This window comes from Microcaecilia unicolor, chromosome 4 (assembly GCF_901765095.1).
Source record: "Microcaecilia unicolor chromosome 4, aMicUni1.1, whole genome shotgun sequence".
Lineage (NCBI taxonomy): Eukaryota > Metazoa > Chordata > Amphibia > Gymnophiona > Siphonopidae > Microcaecilia > Microcaecilia unicolor.
In genome coordinates, this window is record NC_044034.1 from 9,753,226 (window position 1) to 9,772,290 (window position 19,065).

The window sequence follows — 19,065 nt, forward strand, 5'->3', positions numbered from 1 at the left end:
AGGAGATGGGATGACGTCAAAACGTTGAAGCCAATTAGGTTAATCTATGTTTCCCTTCCCCCACTCAGCCGTCATCCCTGTACTCTCAAAACAAAGCAAGCAAATATGAGCTGCTGCATCCTCCTTGTCATTCTTTATTCTTGGTGGAATTTTTACTTAATCTCACTTATATTTTCAAACATGCCGTCTTGTGCAACATATGGATGTACACAAAGGAAGTATATGAATAACCTTTCACAGGTAAAGTAGTAATTTCTTATAAATTGTAATCAGTGTGTCATTTGGAGGGGCTGATTGTAGGGACACCTTAGCAGAGCTGAAAATTACTGCTTAGCACAAAGAAATTATTTAACTAGTCAGGAGACATTTTTGGCCAGTTAAATTGCTTTGAATATCGACCCCTGAGTGGCTTGAAACAAACAAACAAAAAATCTGAGTAATAAAAATAACTTCTTCCATCTACTGTTCTTCCACCCAAAATATTGAATAAAAAAAAAAAGAGCTCTGACTATATAACACCAGTAAAGGAGCATCTCCCCCCCCCCCCCCCATCAAGTGGAGGAGTGGCCTAGTGGTTAGGGTGGTGGACTTTGGTCCTGGGGAACTGAGGAACTGAGTTTGATTCCCACTTCAGGCACAGGCAGCAGCTCCTTGTGATTCTGGGCAAGTCACTTAACTACTACTACTACTTAACATTTCTAGAGCGCTACTAGGGTTACGCAGCCTCCATTGCCCCATGTAAGCCGCATTGAGCCTGCCATGAGTGGAAAAGCGCAGGGTACAAATGTAACAAAAATAAAATAGATACTATTGGAGATTCTACATGGAATGTTGCTACTATTGGAGATTCTACATGGAATGTTGCTATTCCACTAGCAACATTCCATGTAGAAGGCTGCGCAGGCTTCTGTTTCTGTGAGTCTGACGTCCTGCACGTACGTGCGCCACATTGGTGATCTGCAAGGGCCGACTTCTACATGGAATGTTGCTAGTGGAATGTACGTGCAGGACGTCAGACTCACAGAATCAGAAGCCTGCGCGGCCACATTGGTGATCTGCAAGGGCCGACTTCTACATGGAATAGTGGAATAGCAACATTCCATGTAGAATCTCAAATAGTAGCAACAGTGGAGGAGTGGCCTAGTGGTTAGGGTGGTGGACTCTGGTCCTGAGGAACTGAGTTCGATTCCCACTTCAGGCACAGGCAGCTCCTTGTGACTCTGGGCAAGTCACTTAACCCTCCATTGCCCCATGTAAGCCGCATTGAGCCTGCCATGAGTGGAAAAGTGCGGGGTACAAATGTAACAAAAATAAAATAAATATCTCCATTTCCCCCACCCCAGGTCCAGCACATCTTCTTCTCCCCACCCCAGGGTTACCATATGGCTGCAGAGAAAGGAGGACACATTGAGCTAGTCCGGGTTTTGCTTCCATTGAAAGCAATGGAAGTAAAACCCAGACTGGCTCAATCTGTCCCATCCCACAGATTCAGTGTTGTTATCCTATTCCAGAAGAGGACACATCCCACTGCACCAGATGGAGGCTGAGACCAGTCTGTTGATTACAAAAATTATTTTGATTTAAATTTGGATGTACAGTCCATTCTCGGCATTCACGATGGTTTATTGAACACCTAACTTCTTTTTGTTGTCCCCATAATCTTAGTTGTACAGCCATACAATGGTCTTAAGTATCCTGATGAAGAAGGTCAACAGCCAGTATACGTTTCTTTTCTTTTTGAACTTTTTGATTCCAAGTATATTTATAGTTAGTTTTAGGATATAAACCCAGATTGCCTATAAGATTTGTTCATCTATGATGAAGCCCAACCTGGTACCTTTGTTTGATATCTTGTAACCATTTTCTGATGTTCTTATCGATGACCCACTTTATTTTTTCTCTTTTTTCCTACCCTTGTTGGCAGGTCCTTCTCTCTCCTCGCACCCTGTCCTTCACTTCTCCCCTCCACCACACCCTATCACAGAAGAACGGAACTGTTATGGCTTTTTTGCTAGAGAGAGGAGGAGATGTGGGGAACTTGGGGGTCTCAGGACCCCTAATGTTCGTATTTTCAGGGCACTCCTCTGGATAATAAAACAAGGGTTACCTGTAAGATTTATTTCATCCCCCTAATTATTCTGTGTGCTGATTTCAAGCCTTGCTAGCTAGATCAGACCTTTTGAAATTGTGCAAGGACACCCATGTGACCTAAACTCCTTCTAACTAAATGGACCCCAAAACATGTTTATTCATTTAGTGTGATTTGTTGGGCAAGCAATGGGAGAAGGGGAAGTGGACCTTTTTACTGAGACAGATGTGAGTGGCTGAGAGACGGTTATACATGATCTGGGTGAGAGAGTGTGTCACAAGAATGGAAAAACACCCCTGTTTTTTCTGTATTTTTGCTGACCAGTGTTAAGGTCAAGTCTAGGGCAAGATACTGTACCAGGCAGCTTAAGAAATTATTGATTGTGAATTTTGTTACAAGGTTTTAGAAGATAAGTACTTGCATATAGAATGGTCCAATGTAATTAAGATAACATTAATGGATATTTAGATCTGTATTAATTCTTGGGTCAAGACTTCCTGTGTTTCATACAGTTTGAAACCACATTGTATCTGGATAGTGAAAAGGGGAAGTTGGGAACAGTCTGCTAGCTTAACCACAAGGTCAGGTGGTATATAGGTTGGATATATGATATAAAAAAACTGCTGAAGTAGCCTGAGGAGGTGGGCTTGGAATTTGTGACAGAAAGTATAGTGGGAGAGAAGTTACTAGTAGGTGGGTGAAGATGGCTTTGTGACTCAGATCAGGTGGATTGGTGTAACTGCTATCTAGGAATTAGGGTATGAACTGATAATTGATAGAACAGAAGTCAGATGTGTTGGATTAGGAAAGTAGATGATTGGTTAGTGGGATGTGCTAAGATGGCAATTAGTTTCCGGATTATTGTATAACATGTACTAAATCAATTGTATAAAAATGAGGGAAATCTATGTAGGTTGGGCTTCCTTGTTTCCAGGGCAGTGAACTGGCATGGACCCAAGGAAGTCTATCTAATCATTTCTTTTCTGTATTTCAGACTTGCTATAAGGCTCTGCTTGAGCTACTATTTACTTGTTTCCAGAATAAACTTTTCTTTTTTATTTCACTTCTGAGTGAGTAAGTACTATTTGTTTTATTAGTGTATTAGCGTAAGAAACAAATCGAAGAACCTGGGTGTTCTAGCAGTAATCAGTTGGGGTTTGGCTAAGGTGGGTGCAGACCCCAACACAAGACAGCCAGAACTAGCAGAAAAGTGTTTCACGCTTTCCTGATCCTGGGTGATGTGTTTATAAATCTGTTTGGTTTCATCCTCACAGCAATGCTGTCCACAGTGCTTTTTTTTAATCAACCATTTGCATAATCCACAAATTTAACCACTTTTCCATCTTTTCTACTGACTCATCATGAAGCACAGATGTAGTTTTGGAACTTTCTGGTTCTGCTTCACGAACAGACCACTGAATCTCTTCCTTTTTTTGCTGGATGGATCAGATTGTTGATTCATTAAAATTTAGCTTGTGGCCAAAGGCAGAAACAGACATGCTGGAATGAAGCTTATCTAAGACACCTATTTTGTCACTAAGACACATCACATGTTTCTTTCTTTTACAATTGGTACCTGTAGCTTGTAACTCACCCCCTGGATGCTTGGTGGCCATTTCCAGAAGCAAACTATATTGTATTATTCAGATGGAAACAGTTCTTGTCTTAATCTGGTCATCAGATTAAATATGTTTATTCCATTTTGAAAGCAAATTTTGGAGGCAATGAGCAAAAGCTATTTACTGTATCCCTCTTGGCCACTCTAGGACACTTCAAGTGACTATTTCCAGAAGCAAACTGTACTGTATTATTTGGTGAAAAGTCCTGGGACTGCCACAGACTGCATTCACTCGGGGAAGTTTCGGAGATAACCTGTGAAAACTGGAGTCTCCCAATGAATGTGGGAAACTTGCCAGGTCTGAACCAGAGGGATCACTCCCTGACCCTGATCAGGGGAAACACACATTGAGGGGCATAATCGAACAGAAACGCCTATCTCCATGGGCGTTTATCTCCGAGAACGGGTCCGTGAAGGGGCGGGGCGGATTGTATTTTTTAAAAGAAAAAGACGCCCATGTGTTATTCGTCAAGGTGTGAGCTGGGCGTTTTTGCTTTTCAGCGATAATGGAAAATGAAATCGCCCAGCTCAAAAACGAATAAATCCAAGGCATTTGTTCGTGGGAGGGGCCAGGATTCATAGTGCACTGGTCCCCCTCACATGCCAGGACACCAACCGGGCACCCTAGGGGGCACTTTTACAAAAACAAAAAAAAAGGTAAAAGAGCTCCCAGGTGCATAGCACCCTTCCCTTGGGTGTTGAGCCCCCCAAATCCCCCTCAAACCCCACTGTCCACAAGTCTACACCATTACTATAGCCCTAAGAGGTGAAGGGGGGCACCTACATGTGGGTACAGTGGGTTTGGGGGGGTTGGACGACTAGTAGCATTAAGCAGCACAATTGTAACAGGTAGGGGGGGGGATGGGCCTGGGTCCACCTGCCTGACGTCCACTGCACCCCCTAACAACTGCTCCAGGGACCTGCATACTGCTGCTTGGGAGGAGGGTATGACATTTGAGGGTGAAAGTAAAAAGTTGTGAAACATCATTTGTTGTGGTGGGAGGGGGTTAGTGACCACTGGGGGAGTCAGGGGAGGTCATCCCCGACTCTCTCTGGGGGTAGTCTGGTCATTTAGGGCACTTTTGGGGGCCTTATTCGTCAAAAAACAGGGTCCAGGAAAAGTGTCCTAAATTCTAGCTCAAAACTGTTCCATTATCGGCGAAGGGCGCCCATCTCTGTTCGCCCGATAACCACGCCCCAGTTCCACCTTCGACACGCCTTCGATACGCCCCCATCAACTTTGTCCGCATCCGCGACGGAGTGCAGTTGAAAGCGTCCAAATTCGGCTTTCGATTATACCGCTTTATTCTTTTTTGTGAGAAGAACGCCCATCTCCCGATTTAGGTCGGAACTTGGGCGTTATTCTCGTTCGATTATAAGCTGGATTGTCTTCTCTATCACAGGGGTGAAAATGATCCCTAACACTGACTGTAGGTGTTTGTAAAGCGAAATCACAGTCAAAGGACACATTAGTGGATTTGATGGTTTTGTATAATTATTATATATCAGATTGTTCACCTGTATATCTGCCAAATTCCATCCACCAATCTGCATTAAAATAAAGATGAACAATGATCAGATCGCAGAGAAGAGAAATAAGTACAATGATATCAAAAATATATTAGAGGTGAACAATGATTAAAAATTTTAATAGTGATTAATTATGAGATTAAAAATGTTAATCATGCAATTAAGTGCGCTTAATCACAGAATTTTGGGCATTAAATAAGAAAGATTCAAACAGCCTTCACCAAGTTTCTCTTCCCCAATCCCTACATTGACTTGTACAGCAGGGCTCAGACTCAGCGTTGCCTCAAACTCCTTGTCTCGCCCTGCACAGTTATTGGGCTCTGCAGATACTTGAGTCACGCAGTGCAGGAATTTGGGGAAGTCTCGCGGTTTCAAGTCTCAAGAGACCTTCCCTAACTTCATGCACCATGCAGCTCAAGTATCTGCAGAGCCTGTCCGTGCAGGGGGAGAGAAGGAGTTTGAGGCAGCTCCGAGGAAGGAGAAAAAATCCCGAGCCCTGCTGTAGAGGTAAGCGTGGGGGAGGGGTGGGTCAGCATTAAAAAAACACAGGCAGCATCAAACAACATGGTATGCGTTAAAATATTAATGCATTTATAGTGTTATTAACGCATTAATTGCCCACCCTAAAATATATAAGTTGCTAACTGAATAAAACTTACCTATTCCTGCAGGATGTGATTTTATTTTGTAAAAAAAACAATAGAGAGAGAAATGTTAGAGATTTTGAATTACAAAAATGTCCTTCAATGATCTCATAAGTACATTCATACATAAGAACTGCCATTCAAGGAAAGACTGAAGGTCCATCAAGCCCAGTATCCTGTTTCCAACAGTGGTGAATCCAGGTCACAAGTACCTGGCAAGATCCCAAAAGAGTAAGACAGATTTTCTTCTGCTTATCCCAGGAATAAGCTTATGACATAGCAAACACATGACTTCCAGGGTGCAATGCAACAAAATAAAACAAGCTTTGCCTTATCACCCATTCCTTCTTCAGGTTATACTCAAATAGAAGTGACAATAGACAACGCAAGGTCATTGTTGCTTTGGGCAGAACTGATGGTACAGCTGGTATAAAGTAAGAACGTAGTCACAAAAGAGAGGGTATTACAGCATACAAGCATAGAACACAGACAATAAAAGCAGCACTGGGCCTTCAAGAAAGAGATAACAGCCGTCCTTTATTGTGAAAAAGACCCGACATGGGCCGTGTTTCGGCACACAAGCGCCTGCCTCAGGGTCTAGGTACGGGTGAACCCGGTTACCTTCTCGCCTGAGAAATGCAGCTACTACCACCATAACCTTGGAAAAGGTTCGGGCAGCTGTGGCGAGGCCAAAAGGCAAGGCCTGAATTGGAAATGTTTTCCCATCACCGCAAACCACAGAAACTTCTGGTGTAGGGGCCAAATTGGAATATGCAAGTAAGTTTCTTTCAGGTCCAGAGACGTGAGAAACTCTCCTGGCTGTACCGCCACAATGACAGAGCGCAGGGTTTCCATGTGAAAATGCTGCACTCTTAAGGACTTAATTCTTTTAAGTCCAGAATAGAGCAAAAAGACCCACCTTTTCGCGGCACCACAAAGTAAATGGAGTAGCGGCCGCAGCCGTGTTTGGCGGGAGGCACCGGGGACACTGCCCCTAATTGAATCAGGCCTTGTAAGGTCTCCTCTACCGCCGCCCGTTTGGCGGCAGAGCCGCATCGTGACTCCACAAACACATCTCTTACCGGGGCATTGAATTCTATACGGTAACCATCTCTGATCTGGTCCAGAACCCACTGATCTGAGGAAAACTTGGCCCACTCCTCGAAAAAGAGGGAAAGTCGTCCTCCTACTGCAGGAAACGAGGAGGGGGCCGGCGCACCATCACTGAGAGGGTCGCCCCTGAACTCCAGGCTTTGAGCCTGCAGCTGCGGGACGTTTGTCCGAGTGAAAGAAGTTCCTCTGCTGAAAATGGGCATGCGAAGTGAACCCAGCAGAACGCCCCGGGCGGTACCTTCTAGCTTCTCGGAAGCGAGGTTTATAAGAGGAATGAACCGCCTGACCCTTGGAGGGAGGCCGAGTCCTGGGGTTTGGCATCCCCCAGGCCTTTCACAATTTTCTCCAACTCCTCACCAAACAGGAGAAGGCCTTCAAAGGGCAACTTCACCAACCTTTGCTTAGAGGCCATGTCTGCCGCCCAATGCCGTAGCCACAGAAGACGGCGAGGCACCACTGCTACAGCCATCTGTTTAACCGAAGCTCTGACAATATCATAAAGGGCGTCAGCCAAAAAGGACAAGGCCGACTCCATCCACAGGGCCACCTCAGACAAGGGTTCCGCTCCTTCACCGGGCTGTTCAACTGCCTGTTGCAACCATGCCAGGCAGGCTCTAGCAGCATAGCAGCTGCATGCAGGTGCCCGAATAATAAGACCTGCAATTTCAAAGGACCGTTTCTGCGGTGATTCCAGCCGCCGGTCTTGCATATCCTTCAGGGCAACATCTCCTTCAACAGGGAGGGTAGTCCTTTTTGTCACAGCCGTGACTAGGGCATCCACTTTAGGCACTGCAAAGCGAGCCAAATGTTCCTCACTTAGAGGGTATAATTGCCCCATTGCCCTGGAAACTTTCAAAGGTCCCTCAGGGTCAGCCCATTGAGCTGAAATAAGCTCATGGATGGAGTCATGCAAAGGAAAGGCTCAAGCAGGCTTTTTGGTACTAGCCATCCTAGGATTCACAGAGGAGGCTGAGCCACTGTCAGGATTTTCAATAGAGAGGGCCTGTAAGGCATCAGAAATAAGCGCTGGCAGCTCTTCACGGTAGAAAATCCTCACCGCGGACGGATCATCCAGATCCTGTGGCAACTCTGCACCTTCTTCTGGCTCCTCTGGCCATGAGGGCCTGCCAGACCCCTCAGTCTCCACCACCCGACCACGGGGGGGGGGGGGGGGGGGGACCCTTCTGCGCATCTCTTGTGGCCAGCTATCAGGGAAAAACGCCTCAGAGGGCAGTCCCAGGCCAGAATCTGCTGGAGGGGCAGTAAGGGGGGCCGTAGAAGACCCCTTGGGCAGAGTTCTTTTAAGCATATATGCCTTATGCATCAATAAAACAAAGTCAGGGGAGAAAAACTCACCCTGGTCACCCGGTTCCAGTCCGGGGCTAGAAGCTCTTTGATTAGCCTCAATCCGAGGACCCCTCCCGGATTCAAGACCCTCCGCCTCAGCGGGGGTCACACCATGTGGCGCATTTAGGGTTTAAATCTTTTTTATTGACTGAAAATCAATGCAAACCAACAAAACTTCAACATGAGCATTGTACAAATACAAGTAAATCATTTACATTCCAGTCAATTAAGTTTTTCTTTTATCCCCAAACCTCCCTTCCCCCTCCCTAATCCTGCTACTTATATAGTTCAACATGTTATTGGTGACCATACATTATACTCCATTTATTCGACATTCCCCATTACATAGCCCACATCTTCCAATAGCATCCTCATTCCATTCTCTAATGATCCCAAAAGGAACATCAAAAAAAAAAAAAAAAAAAAACCCCTTTTCCCCTTTCTTCTTTCTCCTTTCTCTTCCCTCCTTTATCCGTTACCCTTTTCCCTTCTCTTCTTCTTCCCTTCTTCCTTTACAGTCTATTTAACAGAAAACTTCGTGCTCTGGAGGATAATGATTGTATGTACATTTCCCAGATTCCTAAGAACACCTTTCTTCTCTTTGGGGATGATCCCACCTCCCTCCTTTCCTGCATGAGCAGGTCATATAGTCGGTTTCTCCAATGCCAATAGTCTGGCGGTTCCTCTGTCATCCAACCATTCAGAATAAGCTTCTTCCCCAGTATGCTGGCTTTGCGGATGAACTGCCGAGCCCCTTTTTGCGGGACTGCTAATGTTTCATATTGATCTAGCAAGACCCCCTTGGGGGAAAACTGAATTTTATGCTGCAACACCTTTTCCAAGTATTGAGCTATTTGTCTCCAAAAATTTTGTATTTTGTAACAATCCCATAGATAATGAAACAGCGTGCCCTTTCCCTGCCTACACTTGGAACACAATGGATCCGGGATCCCCCCCATTTGGAACACCTGAGATTTGGCCATGTATGCTCTATGTAGAATTCTATATTGACATTCTCTCAAATTTGCATTCCCTGATATTGAAGGTATTTGTGCCACCAGCTTCCGGAAGTTAATTTGCAGATTAGGCTGTTCCAAATCTCGCGCCCACTTCTGCTGTATTTTGTCCATATCCTTACCTCCTCCCAGCTCCCACAAGGCTTTCTGCAGCCCTGAAACAGATAACCTCTCTCCAGGTACGGAACCATAGAATTCTCTGACTCTACGTCCATGTCTGCCTCCCAACTGTGCTGCGTCCAAGGAACGAACATAGTGAGCTAGCTGACCATATGCAAATGTGTGGCTGTAGTCTATTCCTACTCCCAAGGCTCCCAAACCCAGTAATTGTCCCCGAGAATCCAGGACATGCTCTAACCTTGTTATGCCTAGTCCTGCCCATCTAAGAAACACTTTATTTTCTGATCCCGGTTTAAATTGGGGATTACCCTGTAACGGTAAAAGATCTGATGTCTCTGCCCCCAACCCCCAGCTCTTATTTAGATCCTTCCATATCTCTCTAATGGGTCTTAGCAACACGCTATTGCCCACCTGACTAGGTATAGCTATCCCTGGGCACTGCAGCAGGTAATATAAATGATATGGTTTAAAGTATTCCTGCTCCAGTCTCCTAGGCGTGAAATCCTGCCTGTCTAACAACCAGTCTCCCAAGTGTCTCAACAAACAAGCTTGGTTATAGCGCCTGAGATCCGGAAGGCCCAACCCCCCTTCCCTCCACGAGCCCATTAATATTTTCAAAGGAAGCTTAGGTTTGGAGTCCCTCCATACGAATTTCCTTACGTACTTGTAGATCCGATTCAAATCCTTATTCTTTAGTTTCAAAGGTAGCACCTGAAAAGTATAGAGCCACCTGGGGAACTCCACCATTCTAAACAAGTGTATCCTCCCATGTAATGTGATTGGTAAAGCTTTCCACCTCCCTAGTTGCTCCTTCATAGCGTCTACTAATCTAGTTATGTTGGTATGATATAAGGCTGTAGTGTGCATGGTGATCCTCACTCCTAGGTATCGAAGTGACTCCACTGCCCATTTCAAAGGAAATGTTCCTTTCCATATCCCTCTCACTCTTTCATTAGTCGCCAGCGCCAATGATTTCGAGTAATTGATCTTAAATCCTGAGAAATCTCCATACTCCTGGAAGAGCTCTAACAAAGCCTCTAAAGATCGCTTAGGCTGGGTAAGGTGTACTAAGATATCGTCTGCGAAAGCTGAGACTTTAAACTCTTGCGGGCCCCACTTTACCCCCGTCACCTCTGGATGGTCTCTAATTTCTCTGATCAGAGGGTCTAGAACCAAAACAAAGAGCAGAGGCGACAGAGGACATCCCTGCCTGGTGCCTCTCCTAATTGGGAACAAGTCCGACCTCTCCCCATTTATCCACATGTAGGCCTGTGGGTTAGAGTACAGTGCCCCCACCGCTTCCCTAAATGCCCCTTCTATCCCCATTTTCTTCAAAACCTCAAACATAAAGTTCCATACCACTCGATCAAAGGCCTTCTCTGCGTCAAAACTAACCAGCACAGAAGGCCTTTTCTGTTTCTCCACTGTCTCCAGGGAAGCTAGTAGTGCTCTTATATTACTTACCACTGACCTGCCTGTTACAAAACCTACCTGGGGGGAGGCTACCAAGTCTGGAAGCACCTTAGCCAACCTATTAGCTAATATCTTCGCATAGATTTTTATATCACAGTTTATCAAAGATATTGGCCTATATGACCCCACTTCCCTCTCGTCCCTACCGGGTTTTAATAATACTATTACTTTCGCCTCATTTAGCCGATCAGACAAGGTTCCTGATGTTATCATTTCATTAAAGAGATTCATCAATGGGTTTGTCACCTGTTCCTGTACTAGTTTATAAAAGGCCATACTAAACCCGTCCGGCCCCGGCGCTTTATGTATTTTACTTTGCTGCAGTGCCAACATCAACTCTCCCTCCACTATGGGGTTGTTCAGTGTTTCCAACTGCGTCTCTGAGACCCTAGGCAGCTCTTGGTTAGCCAAGTATACCTCACTATCCGGGATTATGTCTGACGGTTTTTCATATAATGCCTTATAATAGTTCCTAAATCTGCTTATGATCCCTTCAGTCTCCCGGATTGTCTGCCCTCTCCCATCTTTAATTTGTAGGATCCTAGTAGGCCCCTTCTGCCCCTTTACTAACCTACTCAATAAAGTTCCCGCCTTATTCCCATACTGGAAGAGCTGGTGCTGATAATACATTTGTGATTTCCTAGCCCTCTGGTGTAATAATTCGTTTAACTCCCTTTGAGATGCTAATAGTGCTCTTTTCTGCTCTTCCTTTATCGTCTCCCCAAATCGCAGCCTCCTAGTTCTTATCTCTTTTTCCAAGCGGAGGATTTCTTTGTCCCTCATTCTCTTGGCTCGGGCCCTATATGCTATTATCTCCCCTCGCATTACTGCTTTTGCTGTCTCCCAATATAAACTTGTTTGCTGCTGGTGGCTCCTATTATGCTCTTCAAACTCCTTCCACTTTCCATTTATATATTCCTTAAAATGTGGATCCCGGTATAATTCAAAGGGGAACCTCCAATTACTCCCTCCTCCCCAATTTCTAGACACCTGCAGCTGTATGTATATGAGTGAGTGATCTGATATTTCGCATGGTCCTATTTCTGCTGCTGGTGTTTGTGCAAATAGGCCCCGAGAGATCAAGAAGTAATCAATACGAGATTGTGTCAAGTGCGCCCTGGACACATGCGTATAATCTCTGTGTGTCGGGTGTAGTACCCTCCATATATCAATTAAGTCTAAAGTCGAGCACAGAAAGGGCAGGCCTCTATCACTGTTACTTGTTGTATTAGTCCCAGAGCTACACCTATCCATCTGGGTGTTATATACCAAATTAAAATCTCCTCCAAGTATAATATTGCCCTCCTGGAAGGGGCTCAGCAGTTCTATTAGGGTTTTATAAAATTTGTGGTCAAAGACATTTGGTGCGTATACATTACAAAAAATATACCTGTTGTTTCCGCATTCCACCTCCGCCAGCACATATCTACCCTCCTCACTTCTTTTGACCGACTTTATTTGTATCTGCAACCCTTTTCGAAACAGCATTAACACTCCCCCTTTTTTCCCCTTCGCCGGGGACCCCACCGCCTCCCCCACCCAGCCTTTCTGAAATTTACTATGTTCCACCGCTGTTAAGTGTGTTTCTTGGAGAAAGACCACATCTGCTTTATGCCGTCGCATAGCCTGCAGGACTTTGGTTCTTTTAATGGGTGATGAAATCCCCCCCACGTTCCAAGAAACTAATTTAATCGATCCCATTTCACATTCTTATTGACATTTCTCTGTTCCATATCTCGTATTGGTGAGGATGCACCCCCCAGCCCTTGGGTACCTCCCCCTTCTCCACGTCTACCCACTTCCTGTCTCCGCCCTCTCGCTGTTACCTGTGTTGTGAGAAAAGAGATTAAAACAAAAGGAAACTTTATAACCAAAACATCTAAACCCCTTGCTACCCCCCTCCCCCCTCCCTCCCGTCCCTGTCCCCTTTCCTTCATGCTGCTCCCGAAGGACCAGACTACCGTTCTTGCTAGAGAACTGGTCACGCCCCTGTCCCCCCTCATCCCCCCCCCCCACCGTCCTCCTTGTTATGCTACTGTTCCCCATAACTTCTATCTTTTTATCTCTCATTTACTTGTAACAGATATAACCAACATTTATTTATAACTGATAGAATCATCTTGGAACCCGGCTTCAGACTTTTAACTCTGTTTTATACTTTACCCAGCTTATAACCCTGAGCACTCAGCATATTATTCCCTAATGTCCCTGCTTGGCTCAGAGTTTTTATCCACTGTCTTTATGTAAGTCCAAGTTCCCTTTGACTCTGGGTATTCCACTATGTCCTCCACTGTCTTCTTCTTCTAGAATTTTAGCCTTTCTTGGCTAAACTTTTCTTTTCATGGACTTGTAACAGATATAGCCCTCATTCACTTATAACAGTTATAATCAACCTATTAAACAGCTTCAAACTTTCAACTTCTCTTTATACTTTACCCAGCTTATGCTCCTGAGTGCTCAGCATATTATTCTCTAATGTCCCTGCTTGGCTCTTAGATTTTATCATCTGTCTTGATGTGAGTCCAAGTTCCCTGTGGCTTTGAATATTCCACTGCGTCTCCTACTGTCGTCTTCCTCTATTGTTTTAGCCTGCCTTGGCGAGCTGTTCTCTTCATGGACTCCTCTGGCCTCTTACTTGTGTCTGTTCACTCTCTGCTCCCCCGCTTCCCAGCATTTGGTTGACAAACTGTGAAGCTTCCACGTGTGAGCTGAAAACATGCCATCTGCCCTCTTGCTGTATTCTTAATTTTGCCGGGAACATCAGAGCAAATCTTGCTTTTTTTGCATAGAGGCGTTTGCATACTTCAGTAAATTGTCGACGCTGGGCTGCAACTGCGGTTGAAAAATCCTGAAAGCAGAGCACGCTGTTATTTTCATATAAAATCTTTCCTTTTAGTCTCCATTCCCTCAATATTTCTTGTTTATGTGCATAGTTAAGTATCTTACAGATTACCACTCTCGGTCTCTCCGCATTCTGTTCGGCTCTCCCCAGCCTGTGTGCTCTCTCTATTTTCAATGCCTTCTCCAGTTGTGGCTTATTTAGCACTTTTGGCAGCCATGATTCCAGAAATCCCGCCAACTCCACCTCTCGTATCGACTCTGGCAAACCGATCAGCCTCAAGTTATTGCGCCGCGATCTGTTTTCCAGATCCTCTACTTTTGCTTCCAACTTGTCCAATCTATCTTTCAGTTCTTTTTGCTGCTTTTCAGTTTGCAGACATTGATCTTCTACATCGGACACCCTCTGCTGGAATCCCGTCAAATCGGTTCGCAGACTTTCCAGTTTATCGTCCATCTGCCCAATCTGATCTGATATTTTCTGCAGCTTCCTGTCTACCGACACCTCCAGCAATGCCGAGACCTCAGCTGCTATCTCCGCCGCCCAGGCTGAGCTCACGGACTCGCCAGTCGCGCCGGTCTCCGCCATTTTGTTTTCTCCCACGCGGCTTCGGGCTCCCTCTTTCCGAGTTGTTTTCGTGGCCATTCCGACCGCCGTACCGCTTGGTTTTCCTGCAGCTTATTGCGTGAGTATTCCGATTTCTACTGTTGCTTTTTTGTGGGTTTTGACTCGATTTTGACGGTGCTAGGGGCTGTTGTTACCCGAGGGGACCCAGAGCTCTAACAAGCGGCGTCCTCCCCGTCGCCTAGCATCACGTGACCTCCCCCATGTGGCGCATTTAAAATGACGCCCGCTGCCAGTTCCACAGAGCGGGAAGAATCCTCACTTGCCATGCTCGGGCCGGCTCTAACGCCTGAACAGCACGATTTACAGAGCCCCGCTGCGGATCTGCACTTGCCACACTTAAAACAGCGCTTTACAACCTCCGCAGCCATCGCCGAAAACGGCGGAAAATTCAAAATGGCGGCTTCGCGCCAAAAACATCTCGATCGCGGGCCCTCCCCAGAGGAGCTACAAAGCACTCTTACCTCACTGGACCGAGTATCAAAGCTCCGGTCACGCTGTAGAATCATAAGAAAACCTCTTTTCTGAGGTTGCAGCGCCAAAGTGCGACGCGGCATTTTTATTTTTAACTCTGTAGAGAAAACAGCAAAAGAGGCAATCAAATCAACTCTGGAGGTGCAGAAGAGTGGGAAAGGCAGGGAAAGGCGAACCAATGTGCCTGCATCCACTAAGTAGAGTAGGAAAGGGCAGGGAAAAGCGAACTGTGTTCACATCCACTGGGGGGATGGGTAAGGCAGGGAAAGGGCTAACCTATGTGCCTTTAAAGTGAAGCTACAATAGCCTTAACACCCCTGCTTCCACTGGCAAAGCTCAGGAGCCACCCCAGGCAGAATTTAGAAGGAGCTGAAAAAGCTGCAATCACCCTGCTGGGGAGATAGAGAATACTGAAGAGGCAGATGGAGCTAGCTGGCCATGAGGCACTATGGTTTTTTAGTGCTCTCTATCTCCCCCTGCTGGTAGGTGGACACAACCCATTCGTAATGGATTTATCTGTTTGATGACAAAGAACTCAGATTTATACTTTTATTTCTGCACATTTTTAGTGGAATCATCCAGAGCATTTGAAAAGAAGACAAACCAAATTAAAAAGCGATCAATTCCCCTCCGAAGGGACACCACCTTGTAAGTGATGGAGGGGCTTCCGTGTTTCAATGACTCAGAGGGCTACGCTGAAGGGTTACCCATATCAGACAGGCTCCTGAGGAGAAACCAGACAAAGAGTGTCCCAAATTAGGGAGAGGGGAAAGATGGTGACCTGAAGCTCGTACACTCAACGGCCCAGCTGTCCTCTGAAGTTCAGTTTTTGTTCACTTGAAATTTCCTCTCTGCATTGCAGTTGCCTTAACAGAGGAAGGGGACAATGGGGGGTCAGCCGCCGATGACCAGCGTTTTGTCCCCTGTGCAGCAAGTGTGGGACCGCTGTGTGACGAGCTGCCCATAGATGACTGGGTTGATGAGTCCTTTGATTAGCGCCAACGAAGGAGCGTCGATGCTCTTGGACCTGGAAACAACTTCATCGCTCAAAAATCATTTAACCACCATGCCCAAAGGAGTGGAGGAGTGTGTCAGGAGTGTATGCTGAAACGGAAGTCGTTTACAGCTGAACCCGTGTCGGCGGTGCTACTCCTAAACCCTTAAGAGTTATCAGCTTGGAGTTTTTGGCTCCCGTGGAGGTTGCATTGAATGTCATCTGGAGGGTGCTCCAGGACCTGACGGTGGTAGAGAATGACTTTGCTTCAGATATAGTCTTGTTAATGAGCCACATGGATAATCTAATCGAATCCTTTGAGAATATACAGCAAATGAAGTTCTACTGAAGTAGGAAATGGTTAAGATTTGAAAATGATAAAAGACCAGAAAAAATTTGAACAAAATGAATATTGTTACAGATGATTAATATCGAGATTGTTGTTTTCCCAGAGTTCTGGGTATGACTCCTAATGTTTTTTTTCCTCTGAAATGATTCCTCTTAATATATTAATTCAAAAGGAGTGAAGCCTGTGAAACTGGGATTACTTTAATCAGCGGGAATTGGATTGGAGATTCAAGGGTTTGTATTGTTAAACAATTTCTGGTTTTAAAAGGGAAAAAAATGAAATCAGGTGTATTACTTTCACTAATATTGGACAATAAGTATGTTTCCAATGAAATTGATGGACTATGCACCGTTATGGTCGTGAAGAAACCAACCAGATGATCAATGTGGAATAATGATTTAGATAAATAATAACTGGGGATAATCGGGTTAATACCACGTTTTCTTTGTTTGCTGTTTAAATTGATCTCCTTGTCTTGTTTCACTCTCCCTATTTATTTTGTGGTCTAAGAAAGAGAAAGATTGTATAAAATCCATTTATCTTGTTGAGATTGTTTTCTTCTAATATTGTTTTAATGTACAATCATCTCTGTTTTACTGTTTTGCAAGTGATCCTTGTAAAATGAAAAAATAATAAATAAATGATTAAAAAAAAAAAAAAAAAAAAAGCGATCAATTCCTCACCTCCAAATTTTGTAATCCATTTCTTCAGCTGCTGAGGATAGCGCAATTGGAAACCCATTTTCAGATCAGTAGAAACAGCCTCTGGTACTGGAAACTTCATTTTCTGACACCTATGGGTTAGAGAGTCACTGGGATTATTCTGGGAAATGTTCACACCCAGGGGATAGAGACGTAAACAGTGGAAGGAATGAAATATACCATGAACACTCAGTTTTCTGTGATTATGGGACTGATTTTTGACAAAGGAAAACATTCAAAAAGTGGCATAAAATGGCATTTGGAAATTTTGAAACCCATTTTTTAAACATTTTCCTATGCAAGGGAGTGTGTTAGGGGTGGGATTTAGGCATTTCTAATACTCGGATGTTTTTCTGCCGCAATGGAACAAAACAAAAATATCCAGGGCTACAATTTAGATGTTTTATTTTTATCACAACTAAGTCACAACAAGGTGCCTTAAATGACCAATTGACTACTGAAGGGATTAAGGCTTTACCCCCCCTTACTCCCCTAGTGGTCACTGACCCCCTCCCACCACCCAAAGATGAGAAATAAACAGTACACAGCAGTCTCTATGGCAGCCTCAGATGTCATGGTCCATCCTATTAGAGCATCAATCAGGCCCCTGGAGTAACCTAGTGGTCAAAAATATGGACCAGGCCCATATCTCCCTCTATCTGTTACACTTGTGGTGGAAAGTGTCAGCTCTCCAAAACTTACCAAAAGCCTACGGTACCTACATATAGGTGACACCTGCAGCCATAAAGGCTATTGTAGTTGTGTACAGTACTTTTTCTACGGATTTTGGAAGGCTCACCCTACAAGATAATGGGGCAGTGGTAAGATGTCTAACTGGGACCTCCTAGGGAGCCCCACTGCTCTGCTGGGATGTCTGTGTGGCCAGTCTACTAAGAATACTGGCAAACATCCATCCTAAGGCTTGATTTTTTTGTGTTTTTCACAGAGAGGTTTCAAATTAGGTATGTGCCTTTTATTATCTCATTTATACATTTTTTATACATATTTGTATTGAAGTTCGTAACCTATACCAGTGCCCTTGCTTTGCTGTTACGTGATGTCAGATTTTATTATGCTTTTATATATATGTTTATATGCACTGTCATACAATTGTTGCATTACATACACTTCTTTTATAAATATATTTTCATATATATGCTCTTTTATGTACATGTATATATATATATATAATTTATATTGGACAGTGCGTAGCGATATGCTTATTCTAGTATACTCTCTATGTATACTTAGTAATATTCCATATTTTATTATTTGTTGTCAATTTATATATTTGATATATTATGCTTGTATGTGTGTTATATTTTATTTATTATGATCTATGATAATTATTATATATTTGTTCATTGTAGCCCCTGACGCAGCCCTAGGTGGGCGAAACACGGCCTGTGTCGAGCGATTTGTTCATACACGGTATCTTCAATAAAATCTTTTTGTTGTGATATTGATCTGCTGGCTTTCTTTCCCAGGCTCAATGTGGCTTACAGAGTTTTGTTATGACATGGTCATACCAGGATATCAGATGAAATTAGTAGTATACAAAGATTGGGTAAAGGAAGAGAGAAGGGAGGTGTTAGGCAGGATAATGTAGAAGGTGGACTTTATTAGCTGGGTGTTTTCTATCTTTTAACCAGTGTAGATTAGGAATTGGTTATTGGACAGAAAACAGAGGGTAGGGATGAATGGTCATTTCTCTCAACGGAGGAGGATGAACAGTGACCGGTACTATTTAACATATATGGAAATCGGAATGACAAGTCAGGTGATCAAATTAGCAAATGATACAAAACTATTCAAGGTTGTTAAAACACGTGTGGACTGTGAAATATCTGAGGAAATTGGAAGACTGGGCGTCCAAATGGCAGATGAAATCTAATGTGGACGAATGCTAAGAGATGCACATTGGAAAGAATAATCCGAATCATAGTTACTTGATGCTAGGGTCCATCTTGGGGGTCAGCGCTCAAGAAAAAGATCTGGGTGTCATTGTAGATAAGAAGAAGCAGGGTACCAGCGGAGACGACATGCGTGTGGCTGCTCTCTGCACCCCTCCAGCAGCGTGCACTTGGGGCAGACCGCCCCCACTGCCCTGCCCTCGGTATGCCACTGGCTGTCA

General features: G+C 44.5%; 1 protein-coding gene across 2 annotated transcripts in view; it reads right to left on the reverse strand.

Annotated features, from left to right (window-relative positions):
• LOC115468289 (E3 ubiquitin-protein ligase TRIM39-like) overlaps positions 1 to 19,065 on the reverse strand; it is a 49,793-nt gene that overhangs the window by 937 nt on the left and 29,791 nt on the right. The window contains exons 5-7 of one of the 2 annotated variants that reach the window (XM_030199908.1): positions 16,914 to 17,023; positions 5,897 to 5,902; positions 5,226 to 5,255 (exon numbers count right to left, since the gene is read on the reverse strand). In XM_030199908.1, coding sequence (XP_030055768.1) covers positions 5,226 to 5,255; positions 5,897 to 5,902; positions 16,914 to 17,023 — 146 coding nt within the window. The remainder of the gene's footprint in view (positions 1 to 5,225; positions 5,256 to 5,896; positions 5,903 to 16,913; positions 17,024 to 19,065) is intronic. The other variant, XM_030199909.1, reaches the window with a different exon arrangement.